We start from the raw sequence: 18668 nt of genomic DNA, 5'->3' as shown, positions 1-18668 counted from the left end.
TGGTTTCAGAGGTTTCGAACCCTGCAATATCAGCAGCACTCACACATGCAGACACACAGATAAACAGACCATCAGATAAAGCGTCTGGCACTTCGCAGCTATAATTCCAGTTAATGAAAGTGTACAGTTAGAGGAAGGTGTCTCCCTTTTTTCGCATGCATGGGGCTTTCTGACTTACAGATCATTCTTAATTAGAGTTAAACAGGTTGTGCCTACGTTAGTGTTAAACAAGCAAACGGTGAATGAAACATGCTTCTGTATTGATCTTTTCAATTCACCTATTCATCTTGTTAGTGCAAAGAAAACACATCTGTGTGTAAGAGATTGCAGCAGGAGAGAGAGAGAGAGAGAGAGAGAGAGAGAGAGGCTTTTTAAACTGGTTTCCCCTCACGAAATAGAGCCATGAATACAGTTGGAAGAATGTGTGACTTTCTCACATGCAAACATGGGTGGTCTCCTGAGTTTAGGGGCCACGACGGTCAAACCTGGACCTAGCCTGACACCTGTTGGACAACGAACTCCGAGAGTCAAAACAGCACAAAGTTATTTTAGTTTTTACGAATTCTGAAACTATGTTAGACCACGCGTCTCACATCAACTTCACCGGCATTTTGAAAGTTCCAGTGTGTAAAATGTAGGGCCAATCATTTTAATTTGACAGAAATTTAAGATAAAATGATTAAATGTTAGTTCAGGTGGCAGGTCACTAAAGATTTTTAGAATTTTGATGCAAACCGAAGGCTACATAGGTTCTCCAACACACTGGAAATGGGAAAACGGAGGTGAGGGACATTCCACTGCATGCAACTTCACTAATAAATGTTGCTAAATAAAATTTCAATGCCTCACGAGTCATATATCTATCTATCTATTTAAGATATAATAAAAACCTGCAAGCAGCTGATGAAATAACGACAGCAGACGCGAAGTTAGCGCAGTAAAAATGGTCAACGACATTTTAATAAACACTGAAACAGATTTGAGCTGTTTAACCGCCATACACAGATTATTTAGGACACACAAAACGCTAATGCCAGCTTCTGCTCTTTTTTTTTTTTCTTTGCTTTTTTTAAACCACTTATTTACAATAGACTGAATGTATGTACATGATGTGTCTCCTGAATTACAGGTAACAAAATACTTTCTCTCCATTCACTGTTTTCATCAATCTGTGTTTTTCAAGGGCAAACAGAGTAACATACCTTTATTTACAAGGACAACAACACACAAACATACTATATATTATGTGTCTATATATATATATATATATATATATATATATATATATATATATATATATATATATATATATATATATATACACATATATATATATATATATATACATACATTTATATACATATATATATAGACACATATATATGTATATATACTGTATATATACATATATATGCTGGTCAATGTGATACAGCATTTAATGGCAACAATAAAGACTATTTTTCCTTTTTTTTTTTCTATAGTGAGACCTTAATTTGACGATCCAAACAATTACCGAGTGCTTCCAAACCAAAGAGCACTTTAAGGTCATCTCACTGTTTACCTACATAATACAAACAAAGTATTTGTTTCTTATGTGTATTTTTTGAGCCATATGAAGCTGTAGGCTAAAGCAAATCAGAGAGGACTATACACACTTGTACACACAGACAAAATTAAACATCACGGTAAAAAAAACAAAACAAAAATTAAAGTTGAACACTTTAAACATTTGCTTAGTCGTTGCTCTTTTGCTAAATGTCTTTTGAGACAAAGAAATTAAATGTTGAACCATTTCCTTTCTCTTTTTCTCCCTGTGCAAAAAAACCTGCTCGTCTTCTCCAAAATGAGGCCTTGTGAAATCACAGGCAGTCTTCTCTGCCTGCTTGTAAGTGATATGCACTTCCCCACAAATGAAACGTCTCAGAACATGATGCACAACTGTTGACAGAGTCAGCCAGCGACGCGTCCTTACTTCAGTTAGTGGTTGTTGTTTGAATTACTCATAAAAAAAAAAAAAACCCACAGTATTTCACATTGTTTAGCTTATGAGCTGAACACTTTTCATTGGGATGCTCGCTGTTTGCCAACAGGAAGTGATCGCTGAGAGCATCGCACAACACACATCACATATAGAGATGTAAATGGCAGAATCAAGATGTCAAGATGCAACACCCTGAGAACATGGCACCATGAACAGTTCCACACACACACAAAGAGACATTTAAAAGTAAACTGTAAAAAAGTTGTAAAGGATAAAGGATTAATGTCCGTTGTGACAGAGCAAAGATAGAGAAAAAACTGATTGTGGTGCATAGAACTTTTTTTTTTTAAGTAGAGGAAGCAAAAACAGTTTGTGTTCACCAGAAGCTGAAGAACAACAATGAAGCCCAAATAGGTGGACAAATAAATGTCACAAGAACCAACTGATGTGCTCATTTTAACCTGCTGAATGTAAATTAGTTTAAAACATTTTCAGCTTTCAATGAAGGACAAGGGTTTTCCATACGTATGCGCAGGTCGTGGAATTTTCTTTACGACCACAAGTTGCAGCAGGATACACAAAATATCAAATAACAAAATGTAAATAATTCACAGACTAAACGATTCAGCAACACTTTGGCAACTTGTAACCCTGTTGGCGCTGTGGGAGACACGACATGAGACAAATCAGAGAAGAATCTGCTCCTTTGTTTACAACTTGGATTGGTCCAGTCCCATTCACGTCTCATTTTTTTTTAAATTTTTTTTTTTATGATTGTCTTTAGAGTCATCGACCACTGGAACAAGAAAGAAATGGCCAGCAAGAAATAAAAACTTCCCTTTTGTTTTCTGTTGGATTGTCTTCCATTTTCACACTGGTGAAAGGAGCAGGTTGGTCCAATTCTTAACCTTACCTGTCATCGCAGGACTCTGTGTCTCTTTTCATCTCTCTGTTCAACCGACGGCTCCATTTAGACAATAGAGTCCCAGTCAAAGTCGTCCTGGATGTCATCTGCTGTGAGCATGCGTCTCACCTGAAAGTGTCCTGGGGGAAGCGTGTGTTGTTGCTGGCTCAGCTGGCTGTGATGACCTGCACATGGAGGAAGGCGAGAGTGAGACTTAATACTGATGAATACTGTGAATTCCTTCAACAGGCTCATTTAAAACATTTAAATTGTTGAAAACTGACAAATAAATCAAATTGTATACTGTATATATTTGCAATTAATTCATAAACATTTTTTTTTTTAAAAAGATACTCAACTACTATGTATTAAAATAAGTTGTTGTTTATTGACAATTAGTATTAATTATCCTGTGATGTTACAGGATGTATACAGCTGCATGTTTTTCCACTTGGAACATTTGAAAAATGTAGGTTCAGGTTTTTATATCATGGACTTTTCTACATAAATATATTGTTTATTGTTTTTAATTGGGCTCATCTTAGTCGCTGACTTAAATCAAGCACCACAAAGTGACTACAGTGATGCCACAAAAGTTTGATATGTAGGACTTAGTGACATCTTGTGGTAAAGTTGCTTATTGCACTATTGCAGTACACTGTACATGATAATCATAACAATGTGAATATAAAGGTTTCATTCTAAGCTATTGCACACAATGTTTTAAGTGATACAACACAACTGATCTCCTTAATCCTTCACAATTATATAATGTATAAGTATTAATAAATCACTAATACTTTTACATTGAGTGTGGAATATTACATTATTTATATATAATGTGGATTTTACTGTTAACTACTGACACTAATATAGAAGAGGTAGAAACAAATGTTGGGCTTCAGTCCATTCCTTTTTAAGGTAAGTGAATCTGGTGGATGATATATTATGTGACAGACACTGTTACAATCCTGATACTGGCAGGTGTTTGCACACAGTCTCCTGTTAGTTGTTATCTCCAGTGGCTCTTCCTGACTTATTAAGAGAGATGGAGGACTCACCTGTCATGGTTGGAGCTGTGTTGCTCATAGGAGGCATGTGGGGATATCCTGGTGGTCCCATCAGTGAGGAAATGCTCTGTCTTGAGTCCATGTACATGTTTCCTGTGGGAGAACAGACAGATTATTATCCCAACTTTCTCATATGCTTATGTGTTATGTGCACACACAGATATATATATCTATATATATATATATACATATATGTGTATATATATATCTATATATATATATATATATATATATATATGTGTATATATATATATATATATATATATATAGATATATATATATATATATATATATATATATATATATATAGATATATATATATAGATATAACTTGATTATACCCTTAAAATGCACCTGTTGTCAGTTAAACATTACCTCTCTAAAGACTCAGTAACATGTAGCAGGAGTAATCAGCAGGAATTTATTACAATATCCATTAGTGTGTATAATAAAAATCAGTTTTTATATAATATAATATATTATACCATTTTCTTTCACTGTTGAGAAACAGTATGGATTTCTAAATTACGGCTTACTATTTTATTTCTGTTGCGTCCCACCAGGCTGATGAAGTGAGAGCTGCACGTGCTTTTATTAGTGTGTTCACACTGACCCGTGCTGATAAGTGGGCCATGCTGGTTGTGTTGGGTTGCCTTAGGGTGCATGGCCCCGTGCGGCTGAGCTGGGTGCTGCGGTGCCCCTGGTGCCGTTGGGTGTTGGACCTGAGCTTGTGGGTGGGGGCCGCCCTGAGGGGGGATGACCCCTGTGGCTGTGAAGAACTGGTTAATGGAGGAACAGAGGTCGGCCATCTGGGCGGCGTCCAGTGACCAGTTGTTGAGCTCAGCCTGCCGCATGCTCTCCTTTAGACCTGACTCAGACACACAGAGGAGGCAGTGATGACTGTGGTGGTGACTCACTGTACAGCTTAGATTATCTTTTAGCTTCTTAAATCAGCTCAGTATGTCACATCACTTTCATCTGAAGTAGCGTCAAGGTTCATTAAAAGCAATATCTAAACTTTAACATCACCTATAATGCTACATTACACTCCATCCATCATCTTCTACTGCTTTATCCCCCACATGAGTGTCGCCATCCATTTCACATAAATCATCCACTAAGAACACCCTGCAAAAATGTACACTGCTTATTTCTTCTGAAGAGGAGCTTTTGAAATAAGTGGTGAAGGATTATTGGTCAATGCAGAAATGGTAAATTCAAAGATGTGAAAACAACTGTATCAGACAGAGATCGGAATCTGTAGATACTCAAGGTTGCCATGTTGGTATTGGACAGATTGGCCCAGAATCAATGTTGTTGGTGTGGCTTGTGTTTGAGAGCAGCAGAGACCAGAGACTTGGTTCCTGCCCTTTGGAGGAGAGACACATGCAGGCGGAGGATGATTGTATTATGGAAGTGTGAGGGAGGTCAAGCATTGTAAGAGGAGAGAGAGGCAGCGGCGGCTTGTGTGTTATATGACCAGCCATCATCATCCATCACATGTGGCTGTTGCCTGCTTTGTGCACTGACCGTGATAAGAGGCTGTTACTGAGCCAGGGACTAATTGGATTATTCACATCCTACAATTGATGTGTGTGTGTTTGTGTGTTTGTGTGTGTGTGTGAGGGACGGATGGGGTGACTGTGGCAGCCTCTCTGATGCAGGAAAATGAAATTTATTAAGCCAATACTGCTACAACACTGGGTATTTTAATATTGTGCCTCAAGGGCAGGTTTATATTAAAGTGTACAGAAGATTCATAATGGTTTAATCAAAATAGCTGATCAGCATCATAAGCACTTTATTTATTCTCTCGGTGCCAAACCAGGATGCAGTAGACCGCTTCATCAGTGCTCCTTTCAGAAGTTATTCACATTGATGGCACCAGGACTCTTAGGCTACATCTAATCCTTGCATACACTTTTCTCCCAGCTACTGTTTTTAATCTTCTCTGTTGTTTTAATCTCATCCTATCTTGGTTTTATACCTTTTTTTTACGAATGTTACACTCTTAACCTGTAGCACTTTGAGAGTTTGATTATGTAAAGTGTGTGACCGATAAAATGTATTACTATTATTGTACAATACAATACAATAATATCAATACAACAGCCTTTGCAGATAAAGAGGATCTGTGACGCAGTGTTTCAGCTCTATATCAGCATTAACACATCTGAAAACCCTTTTCAGAGCCTATGCATGCTGTTGTTTGCTTAGTTTCAGAAAGAAACACTAAAGTAAGAGCAAGAATTTTGGACAATGAGGTAAGCGTGAAAGTAAGGGTTAACAGCGCTTTCAGTTCACAGCTGGTAGTGTAGTAATTGCTGATAAGAACCATTCAGGATGTGAATACTAGGCAAATATGTCATTGTTTCCAAGGGTTTCTGTTTCTGCCCACCCAAGGTAAATTAGAGACTGTTTTCAGACTTCTCTGTTCTAGAGGCTCGATAACGGCGAGGTAGTGTGTGTGTGTGTGTGTGTTACCTTGAAACGGAGAGAGGTCCACGTCAGCCCAGTTGTAGCTAGTAGCAATGCGGCAGCTCTCCCTCAGCCAGTCCAGGTTAGGGTACCAGTCAGATGAAATGCCTGGGAGACCCCACACCCACACACACACACACACACAAGCTTGTTACTTTTCTTATAACAGGTTCAAAAATCAAAGTGGATGACCTTCATGACAGCCAGTGAAGTGAGTGATCTTTTGAGCTGTTGTCCAGACATGGGCTGCAACGGTAAATAAATAGTGAGTGTTATTTTAATAATTAAAACATTGCCTAAATTGACGAAACAACTAATCGATTAATTGAGAAAAAAAATCTATAAGAATTGCAGCTCTAGACAAAAACTTTGACTCTGGGTCTTGCACACTTTACAAATAAGGACAAATCAAATAACTGAGAAAATAATTAGCAGAATAATCAATATAGAGTATATTCAATATCAATCCATCCTTCATGAAGAGATAAAGGTTGCAAATCTGCAAATATGAATTGCATTGATGATTTGATATTGATGAATATTGATATCGGCTGAGACTCAAATGTCATTGTGTGCTATAACCGTTACAATTGTGAGGGTACGATACTGAGCAGTATAACATGGTCAAACGATTTGAAAACACTTAATCTATACAAGAAGTAACATTTGTACCAGTCCAATTTTAACAACAAGCCACAAGATGGTGCCACACATCAGAAAAAAAAAAGAGGAGAACGCTTTTCACTGTCCTTGTGGCCAACAAAAACTAAACATCCAAAGACAGTGGAGCGGATGCAGATGTAAACTTGATGTGTGAGGTGAATTGATTTTACATCAGTTTTCTATATACAATATACTGATAAACTATCTTCTTTTGACTTCTCCCTTTAGGGGTCGCCACAGTGGATCATCTGCCTCCATCTTGTCTTATTCCCTGTGTCCTCTCCTTTTCCTCTTCCTCTTCCTCTTCCTCTTTCCCTTTCCCTTCCGCCTAGCAGCTCCATTTTCAACATCCTTTGTCCAGTATAATGTGAAAACCAAACCATCTCAACCTTGTCTATCTTAGTTTATCGCCAAACTGTTCAAACTGAGCTGTCCCCCGAAATATGTTCCCCTAATCCCGTCCATCCTGGGTCACCTCCCACAACAATCTCAGCATCTTCAGCTCTGCCACCTCATGTCTTTCTGACAGTGCCTCTGTCTCAAAACCATACATCATAGCTGGCCTCACTGCCAATCTTGTAGACCTTCCCTTTCACTTCTGTCACACATCAGCCCTGACACTCATCTCCACCCACACCACCCTGCCTGCACTCTCTGCTTCACCTTGTGCACTGTCCATTGCTTTCGATTTATACTCATCCACGTTCTCTACCTCTACTCCTTGCATCTGCACCGTACCACCTCCCTGTCTCACTGTCATTCACACACAGGTATTCTGTCATGCTCCTAACCTCCACCTCTACACTGATAAAAAAATGACATATTGAGAATTCTATTACAGATTTCCTGGCTGAGGCTCTTTTTCATCACACAATTCCTAATACTTTATATAAATATAAAAGTATAAAGAGTAGAACTAGGAGAGCTGTCATTTGCTGCTTTAATTTATAATGTGAACTGCACTAATCCTTAGCCAACCTTTATCCTAGAATAATGTCAAATGACCCACTCAAGAGATCTTTATTACTGCAAATTCTAAATTCTGTATGTTTTGAATATTTTGTGATAATCACACTTTTCCAAATACTTCTAATTGCATATACAGTATTACTCTTCCAAACCATTGCTGCTTTTCGCTGAATCATTCAGGTATAATCAGCGAGTATTGCTGTTGGCCTGCTTGATGCATTAGCAACCAGCAGGTGTCACCACTGTCAGAATGAGTCAAACCTTTTTTTCCCCCGCCCCCACCAACACCCCCCCCACACACTGTATGCCTTATGACTGGCAACAGGGAAACTGTCCTCACCTGTTGTGGGACAGTTCTGTCCAGTGTGAGTCTGGTGAGAGAGAGACAGGTGCTGCTGGGAATGTGCAGAGTGTTGCTGTCGGTGCTGACCGTGTGCTTGGTGCTGGCCGTGGGTGGAGTGAGGGGAGAGGTGCTGCTGAGTGTGGTGGGGGCGGTGTGATGCTGGGCTGTGGTTGTGTTGATGGTGAAGCCCGCCGCTGCTTCCAGCACTAGGTGAGTGCTGGTAAGAGCAGGCGGTCCGGGCCTGCTGACTGGAGTCACCAGGGATACCCATCAACCCTGCTGAAAACACAAAATTAACAAACTGGTCACGCTGATGTGAGGGGAGAAAAAAAGAAGCACTTTCAACCTTGAACTGTCAGTCACCACTGTTTTCATCAATATGAGCTTTTTTCCCCAGATATTCTTCAGAGTGTTCAGAAACACTACCAAAGATCAGCAAAGTGAAGCTCTGCTGGTGACGAACAAACCTAAGGAAGTCAGGTACAGTGAATCAACCTGAGCACATCTCAGTTAGTTAATTTTCACAGCTGCTTTCAGGGAGGCGTTACTCTTCACCTGCTTCTATAAGAACTTTTTTTAATTCCTATTCCTTTATTCCCTCTGCTATATGGTTATCCAGTCATTTATAAAAATGATTAAGCACTCAGAAAGCTCATTTACAGGACATCTATTTATATTTATTGCTTACCTTGTTTGTTATTCCTCTATTTAAAAGCGCTTTTGATGTCACTATCATTTGTCACATAGATATATTTCACTGAATCATCTAATGACTGCAGATCGTGATAAATGGAAGACTCCTCCGCTCACCCCTCCCTTTACCAAGCGTGTCAGGACACTATGGTGGCCTGTAAAGATGTTCTTTGTTTGAGTTTTTGGCTTTCATTTCCATGATTCCATCCATTTTCTACCACTTTATCCTCCACATGAGGGTCGCTGGGGGTCGCTGGGGGAGTCTACATCTACAAACGCACTTATGGATAGTATATTCCTGTTCTACCAATAAACCCAACCATGAGATTTATCTCCAATTGATGTTTTCAAATCAAAATGTATTAATGCTTCATTTTGTCTCTTTTGCTTGACCTGTAACTTGTGAGGATGAATCAGAATGAGGATCTGGTAGAAACAGTGCTGCACTCCCTTCACCTGAGTCACCTTCGACTCAGTGTGTGGCTGTGGACACACTGCAGATTTTCAAAGGAGACAATGAGCTCCACTGTCTGGGTGACTCACTGTGACTCTCGAATTCTCAAATCCAATGATTGCTGACACTGTTTTCCTGCTCAGCCTCACACTTAAAGGGCCCTTGCAAGCATCTGCTAAATCCATTTTCTCCTTCATGTGTCTCTGTGCTGTCGGATTTTTTTTTTTTTTGTCAGCTTCTCATTGTTTTATCTTTTTTTTTATTATTTGCATGTGCCCCTGACCACATACTGAAGGGAACTTACAGAGCTCAACAGAGAGAGTCAATCTTCATCTACATGGTGGTGACCAGGAAGAAGAAAGAGAGACTGAGGGTGATGGGAGGAATGGTGGGGGGTCCAAGTGGGAGGAGGCCTGGTGACCTGAAAGCTTCAGGAAGCAATTAGCGAGATGCTTCACAAAGTTTAGAACCAATCTAATTAGCTGCTATCAAAGCTGCAGAACCCTTTGCTTTGCTCGACTGCAGTTGTGTTTGAGCGTTTTTTTTTTTCCTTCTGTTGAATTCTTGCTCTTAATTGCCTTTACTCATTTGACTGAGCCAGTGGTAAAATGCAGATATGCGGAACAACAGATTGTTTGTTTATTAATATACAATAGAGTAGGAGTAGTGTGTGGTGGAGGTTAATACTGGCATGATTTTACTGCGAGCAAAGCAACTCCCCACACCTCTATTTCTACAGCAGCTTAAGCTTGACAGTTAATTATGTGAAGTGAAACCCATGAATGGTTTTTTTGTGTTGGTGTGGATGTTGATCGCGGTGACACGAGGAGAACACACTAACACACACAGAGAGGAGAGTTGACGCTCACCTTGCTGCGAGAAAGACTGCTCAAAGACGCACTTGTAAAGACTGCGGAAAGAAGCGCTGAGGTCCTCGAAGTCTGAGAAACAGAGCTGCTTGTCCCGTGACTCTGGGACGGGCAAACCATACTGGGGCTGTTGGGGAGGCGGCGCAAGCTGTGTGGGCTGCTGGCTCATGGACTGGGACGAAGGTTCTGAGTGGTTACTCACCTTCAAAACAAGACAGGAAGACAAGACTGAGACACACAAACGACAAACTGGGACATGATTTATACTGAAGACTTAAACTAAGGATTTCAGTGATACCAATAATGCAAGAAAATGTATCTTAGTTCAACATTCACTGGATTGGATGTATCCGTAAAACCCTAAATAACCTAAATGTAAATGCTTAAAAATGTGAAGTGTAATTTTGTTTGTGTTAAAATTGAGTAGCAGCATTTCAGTCCTGAGTCCTGTTCACACAGGTACATTATCATTGTTCAGTCAGGAAATCTTACAACAACAGGAATAATAAGAATAATAATAGTTATTTTCCTGCTTCTCCCTCCCAGGGGATTTTTACACTGGATGTCCTTCCTGACACAGCCCTCCCATTTACCTGGGCTTGGGAACGGTACTGGATGTAGCCTCCATGGCTGGGTTCAATTTACAGTGTCCAATTAACAATGAGCCATGGGGATTGTTTATCCATCGGTTACAACACAAGTTGCCTTTCCATTTGGCCATGGGCTGCCCCAACAATAATGACAATAATAATGATTAGGGTCCGAGTGCACAAGGCGCAGAGGGACCGTATTGAAACTGAAGGAGTTCGAGTTCCTCGAAATGAATCGCGTTTTGGAGGGCCTTAGCATGCCCCAGCCGAAAAGCTTCTATTAGGTTGTCTGGTGCAAGGTTTAATTATTATTATTGTTATTATTATAATAATATAATACTGGTAATATACCTATGTCACTTAACTTATTCACCTAAATCAGGTATGTCGTTTAGGTAGCAACAGCAGCTTGGTTGAGCCAGTGTTACTACAAAGCTATGAAGCAGCTCAAAAGTGAAAGGAGCAAAAACCCCAGACTTCACTGTGAGAGAAAAACAGTTTATATGTTGCCGATTGAGGAGTGTGAGGCCACGGAAGCACTGGTGTGGGCTGATCCTAACTGTCAGTCAACACAACAGGAAACAGTGCTTTTAATAGCTGGGAAGGAATTGAGAAACCTGAATTTCAAATGGGAGAACTGCACTTAAAAGGAGATAGAAAAGCAATGTTGTGCCATTCAAATTCAAATTGATTAATTCTACAAATAATTTCTCCCCCCTTTAGTTATTCAATGATGATTATACCAAATACATGCAGTTAAAATGAAATCGTTCTCAGGCGCTCATTTCTTTCCATATAAACACACAAAACAAAACAGAGTACTTGAAATTCCGGTCTTGTTTTGTGAACGCAGCCTGTCTTTCCTCCACCCTCAATCATCTCATCCCAGCTGTCATCGTCTTCACCACCATTAAATAGTCGCAATATATGCTGTGATCAGCGTGCCTCCACAAATATGAGCCAACTTAGCATGACCCCCTCACCCTCACATCTACCTCCACCAAACAATGGCAGCTTTCCTATCAACGCTTTTGAGATCTCTGTCAGCGATGCCACCAGTAATCACTGTCAGTCAGAAGGGTATCACCTGCGCCAGGTAATGAGGCAGAACTAACCCCGATCCCACCGGACTAGACCAGAGATGAAGTCTGAAACGATAGAGGAGATGGGCAACGGGTGGAGGAGGAAAACAAAAGATGGCCTCCAGAAATGAGAGGTTAACGAGATGAGATTGCACTGACCTTTGCTAATGCAGGTGTGAGGTGAGTGGGGACAAGTGATAAATGGTATAAAGGTGAGCAGCTGTTACAAGGGAAAAATAATGACTGGGCGGGATCTCTTTTTTTTTCTGCAATGCTGTAATTTTAGTCCAAATGTTTAGGACAGAGACAAAACATATTATAATTAGTTTAACTGGACAAACACACTTTGGCAAGTGCACAAACAAAGGTCTCCATAATCTGATTTGGCCAAATGCTAATTTAATGACTTTAATTGCCCAAAGTGAGCTGAGGAGCAGCAACACGGTCTACAATCAAAGATTAATATCAAAGTGTGATGAGCGGTTTATCCTCTGCGATCATGAATGCAGTATTACATTGATTACAAACCGAGCGTATCGCAGACGGCACGTTTCCACAAGCGCACTTTGCATTACCGTAATTGCACGAGTTTGTGCTATCAGAAAATTTCCAAAAGCTGAGAAGTTGCACATCAAATCCACCATGTGGTCATTACGGTAATTTCACTCGCACTGTTGCAGGAAGTCGGTAAATCGGTGTCTTTTTCCAGAGTTGGAAACACTGCCTACAAATACGGTTTCCAGTTTTTGGACATTGAGACAAAAACTCGAACAAATTCTAACGTTTTAAAATTCAACACACAAAATCTGGTGTTTGTGTATAGCTGCATTGTTTTTCTTCAATGTAAATTGTTAATAAAAGATATTTTACGGTTAAAATAAGCAAAAATGTTCAGGCGGACATTTTGAGACTTAGGTGCTTAGGATTTTCACAGTGGGGCTATAATTTTGACATACCTCTATTACATAACAATACATACGAAAAGATAATCAAATAATTTAATCGAATTTAAAAGATTAAAATAGTAATAGTCGACAAAACAGACATGCTGCTTATTGGACCTGCTAATTGCATGATCTCTCAAAGTTTATCTGCAAGGAACCTTGGTGTTACCTTAGATCCTGCTGTCTTTCAATCAGCACCAACTTCAGCTTCACAATATTTCAGGTCCTTGTTGTCAAAAGAGGATAAGGAAACCCAAATGCATTTGTTACATCTACACCTGATAACTGTAATATTCTTTTGTCTGGTTTTCCCAGGTATGAGCACCAAAAGCTCAGCTAGAATTCTGACAAGAACTAAGAAATTTGAACATCAGTCTTAGCTTCTCTTCATTGGCTCCCCGTTCATGTGAGATCAGAGTTTGAGGCGCTTCTGTTGACTGACAAAATTGTAAATGGGCTCGCCCTGCCTCACCTGTCTGACCTCATAAATCCTTGTGTGCCGTCTCGAGCTCTACGCTCACAAAGCACTGGGCTCCTGTTGGTCCCCTAAAGTTAAGGGCTTTTTCCTATCATGCCACCTTCCTGTAGAATAACCTCCCAGCTGACATCAGATCCGAGAATCTGACTCTCTTGAGGCCCTTGAATCAAAATTCAAAACTCCCTATTTCAACTGTGCGCTCAGCTAATAAATTGCCAATTCTTTTAGCCTGAATTTCTTATCTGACCAAATCAGTGGCTAGTCTCAGTCTTAAGGACATTTCAATCATTGTAATTAGAAGTCTAGGTTATCCTGCTGACTGTAAATTACCTATAAATGATCTATTCATTTTCTCGAGTGACTGCATCTCTTTTACTCCCTGCTGTCCGTGCTTTGTCTCCAACCTTTAAACTGGGTCTCTCTCTCTCTCCAAGGCACATCCAGACTCCTCCCAACTTTCCCAATGATGGACCTGTGATCGTGGACCACCCACAGTCTTGTGATCATGACTAATTGCCTCTCTTGTATTAGTTTGTTTTAGAATTCCTATTTTCTACATTTTGCACTTCTGCGATTTATGTAAATGTGATGTTTTTGCAATGTGCTTAGCTTGTCTGTGTACATGTGACACCTGCTCGTCTATTCATCCAGAAAGAGGGATACCGCCACTCCATAAAGTGTGTCCTGTCCACTGAAAATATCTTGTCTGTGCATCAAAGTCAGTCTGGATGCAGCAGTCAGTGAATGATCCAATATCATGTTACAACCACATGAACAGAAAACACATGATACAAACTGTATAAAATCCTGTTCATACTGGGTATTAACATCTGTCCTGAGAGATCCAATCACATGTGGACAGCATGACGTATGACTCAGGGTTACCACACCTTGGTTGACATCAAAATCAAGGACTTTCCAGGGCCAGTTCACTCAAATTTAAGAACAAAATGTGCTGACAAAACGCAGGGCGTATGAAACTGTAGGTGTTCAATGATCCATGTCTATTTAGGGCAATTCTTAAAAGCTTTCAAGGGCCGCAAATATTTTTTTTTCAAATTCACAAACTTCCAAGGATTGTAAGGACCCATGGGAACCCTGACTATTAAAATGTATCCTGTAAGTGTCTTTATGTGATTATATCTCACATCCATCAGCTGCATGCAAATGTACACCAACATGTTTTTAATGGTTATTTTTGTTATTAATTACTGGTAGAAAAATTACACATATTTTCGTCAAATGCAGCGCTTTATTTAGCAAATATAACTAGTAGTAGCAACAATGGCTGGTTATAAAATGTCCAATTGGTCAACTTCTAATTCAGAGCTGTACTCCATGTTGTTTGCATGTGATTGGATCACTCAGGACAGATCAATCACAAGACTGTCAACCTTAAATAAGGAGGAGGTCTTACTGGTGTGTAGCTGTGGACGCTGCTGCCACTGCTGACGGCTGTGTTCAGGTTGTTGAGGTTGACAGACGCCAAACTCTGCTCTGAAAGACTGTTGCTCAGGCTGCCGCCCAGACTCCCTGGACTCTCACTGCCCTCCACCTCAGGGTTGTACAGAGCTACCTGCGCACACACACACACACACAATGATCCAAGTTAATAAAGAAGACAATGCATCAAGTAATCTTCTTCACAAAACATTTTGAATGATTTAATTGCTTCCCTTCTGGTTGGCACACCTGCAACCCATCATCACATCACCTCCTCGCCAGTGCGTCTTGCGTCTCCACAATTCCTCAGCGCTTTACTTGATCTCTATACCACCAACTAGTATTTGTTCTTTTGTTACTTTTCCCATCGACTTATCGCCCGTGTTTCTTTTTCACTTTCAGTATCCAAACTCAGAGCTCTGCCAGCAAACGGGCAGGACTTGTTTCTTTTGTTGGGCCCTTCAAGGCTTGATTTCTGTGTTTCCTAGTTTTTTTTTTTATATATAAATAAATCCTTTGTTAGCTTTTGTCAAGAAGCAAGTTTGGCTTCCGTTTATTTTGCGTTCAGCTAGTCTTTTACATTTGTGTGAGTGTATAATAACTGTAAACGAAAAAATATTTAGGTTTCAATAGCCTTGGAAAAGATCGGTGCTGTGTCTACATCGACTGTCATGGTGAAGAAACAATTTGCCGGTCGATCTACGTTCATATCCTCACCTATGGTCACGCTGTGTGTTGTGACTGAAAGAACAAGATCACGGATACAAGTGGCCAAAATGGGTTTCTGTGCTCTCCTTTAGAGATAGGGTGAGAAGCTCGGTCATCCTGGAGAGGCTCAGATTAGAGCCGCTCAGATGAGGTGGCTTAGGCACCTGGTTAGGATGCCCCCTGGACACCTCCCTGGTGAGACTTTCCGGGCATGTCCCACTGGGAGGAGGCCCCCGTGGATGACCCAGGACTTACTGGAGAGACTAGCCTGGGAACGCCTCAGGATTTTCCCGGAAGAGCTGGACAAAGTGGCCGGGGGGAGGGAAGTCTGGGTTTCTCTACTCAAGCTGCTAACCCACGACCCAACCTCAGATTAGCAGTAGAACATGGATGGACGGATAGCTTCGGAGGGCCTTGCTTTATTGAGGCTGCCGTATTCCTTACAGTTGCCCAAATGGACAATGCATTTCATGTTTTGAAGCAAGAACTGCTTCCATTCTAATGTGTTGATGGAGGTATGTGGAGGACTCCGCATGTTCACCATAAGATGTCACTAATTCTCAAACCCCAAACATAAATGTCTGTTTTTTCCATGTCAGATCACTGCCCATGTACCATTGACTTATGAGACAATTCACAAGGAAATATGGAAATGAAAGTGCTGAAGGCAAATCAGGCCTGCTGCTGGTGATTGTCCTTAAATTTGGTGAATTAGATCAAGTGTCCTGATCCACAGACCATGGAGAAACATAAATGACTCCAAACCCACCAATGAGGACAAAGGTTTCACTTCAGAGGATGTGTATTACATATTGCTTAGTGGAGACGGATCAGAAAGCGTTTAAAAGCAATGATTCAGGACTGTGTTGAATCATATTCCTCTTGTTTTGTTTGATTGTCGGTACTTGTGAAGCAGAGTGACAGCATTACCTCCAGGCTACATTTAACTGTATAGATAAATCTGAAAATATGGCTTCAGGGTGAGAGACAACACTGAAGGCTCTCTGGGGCAGTTTTCTACCATGTAAAACATCACATTTTGAGTGTTAATCTTTGACATTTCTTTTAGTGAGTGATTCATAGTGAGGGGAGTCTGCTTGCTGTGTCACTCTAGTAACAAGGAAAGTATTTAATTTATAAAGACATTTAAGTATTACATCAATATACTAGTAAAGAAAGGAAAACATAATCAGAATGAAATCCTTTTAGAATAAGCAGAGACTCATTTACTAGGAAATCCAATAAAAACAGTATAATACCTTTCTTGTATCATGTTATATGAATGTACCTTCCAAGGCTGCCACAGGCTGCCCAGTGCATCAGAATTTTAGCAAATGTGTTATTAAAGAGGCTCTGAAACACCACTACGCCTGCAGGACACCACCTGTCTCCATGTGGGTGGATTTCGGTGATGCTGGCACTGGCCACATTATCATCAAGGTCTTCCTGAAATGTGAAGTGAGAACTAAAATAGACAGAAGTTGGAGTCTTTCCTGGAGTAAAAGAGAATTAAGGTGAATGAAAAGACTGCACCTGCCGACAGTGTACCAGTGTACCTTTTTTTGGTAATTAAACTTTTGCAGAGTGGATCAAAACATGATGAGCATTGTAAATACTGCTTAAGGGAGCAGGCAACTCAGTTAAAAAAGAGCAGATGTCTCATAATCTTCTGCTTTTATCAATCCATTGTCTATTCACTTTTCATTTAATAGTCCAAAAAAAAAGATTTGTAACTTGTTACTTAAAAAAAAAAGTAATATATAACAGTAATGTGTTACTTATGTTTCTTCTCAGATATTCAGCTGCAAACATGCTGTTTCACCGTTGGATGTGGCCAAATTCTACACACTGTAACTTCAAGTGAGAAGTTAAGAAACCACTGATCTACTGGGTGAATGCACAGCTGTCCCATGATTTACAGAGAATGGTCAGTAAAAGAGAAAACATCAAGTGAGTGGCAGTTCTCTGAGCACAAATGTCTTGTTGATGGTAGAGGTCAGAGATGAATGGACAGACTGGTATGAAATCAAAGTGACGAATTTGAGCAGCTGGGACCATCAATTGTTTGACATTACAACTTGAACAATAGCTTAAATGTTACACTGATGACCAAAATAGGAACTGATTGTTCTTCTGTTCATCAATTTAAAAGATGACTTCAGTCATATTGCACAACAGCAACACAAAAATGAAATAAATTAAGTTCATGTAAGTTGTTTTCAAAAGGGAAGAATTTTAAATCAGTGCAACAAAATGCAATTTCACAAGAAATTGTGGTGGGATTTCAGGAATCTGATAAAAACTTCTTTGCTGGCTTTAATTTGTATGAAAGAGCAGTTGATGTAGAATTGTGATAGAATAAAATGTTAATCTGTTAGAGTGAGAAGTTGAAGAGAAATGTTAATAAGAGTTGGTCAGTTGTTTTCAAACTTGTGTGAGAGGTCAGACATTAACAGTAGACGTGGACAAAAATGTAAAACTCCTGAGAATCACAAAAATTCCATTACATCGTCTTTGTGTCTTTGTGCTGTGTCAAAGTGCAATTTCTCACAAATAGGTTTTGAATGTATGATTAGAGAGAACAGGACTGGAGATGAGAATTTCTTGTATTCACTCACATTATAACTAAGGGTCAAAACTAAAGTTAAATTAATGAAATTAGTTGAATTTTTAAAAGTGTCTAGTCAGCAAAAACAAAAAAGTGGATAGCCAAAGACTTTGAAGAGGTTCAAGAACAGAACAGATACAGGATGTCACTCCCAACTGAGCTAAACACAACAGTGAAGCAGTTTAAAGGAACACTTCACCGGTTTTAGCTTTTAGCTTTGTATTACTAGAATAGGGGTAGTATTTTTGAAAAATTGTGCTTCCAAACCTCAGTTTCCCCTGAGCGTAACTGTTAGCAAAGGTGGCGGACACTGTTTACATTCTGGGAATGAGGTCATGTTTACATTGTACAAGTGGGACAATGTAAACAGTGTCCGCCATCTTTGCTAACA

The 18668-nt window shown here is 39.9% G+C and overlaps 1 protein-coding gene across 5 annotated transcripts in view; it reads right to left on the bottom strand.

The window, feature by feature from the left end:
- Positions 1-1375: 1375 nt before the first annotated feature.
- Positions 1376-18668, bottom strand: part of LOC122777749 (forkhead box protein J3-like) — a 55046-nt gene continuing 37753 nt past the window's right edge. For 2 of the 5 annotated variants that reach the window (XM_044039186.1, XM_044039188.1), the window contains 7 exons: positions 14936-15094; positions 10425-10626; positions 8406-8687; positions 6440-6541; positions 4569-4823; positions 3947-4048; positions 1376-3070 (listed from right to left, as the gene is read on the bottom strand). In XM_044039186.1, the coding sequence (XP_043895121.1) occupies positions 2952-3070; positions 3947-4048; positions 4569-4823; positions 6440-6541; positions 8406-8687; positions 10425-10626; positions 14936-15094 (1221 nt within the window). In that variant the 3' untranslated portion in view covers positions 1376-2951. The remainder of the gene's footprint in view (positions 3071-3946; positions 4049-4568; positions 4824-6439; positions 6542-8405; positions 8688-10424; positions 10627-14935; positions 15095-18668) is intronic. The other 3 variants (XM_044039187.1, XM_044039189.1, XM_044039190.1) reach the window with 2 other exon arrangements.

The sequence above is a fragment of the Solea senegalensis genome, linkage group LG11, assembly GCF_019176455.1.
Source record: "Solea senegalensis isolate Sse05_10M linkage group LG11, IFAPA_SoseM_1, whole genome shotgun sequence".
Taxonomy (NCBI): Eukaryota; Metazoa; Chordata; class Actinopteri; order Pleuronectiformes; family Soleidae; genus Solea; species Solea senegalensis.
This window is presented reverse-complemented; position numbering and strand designations above follow the sequence as displayed.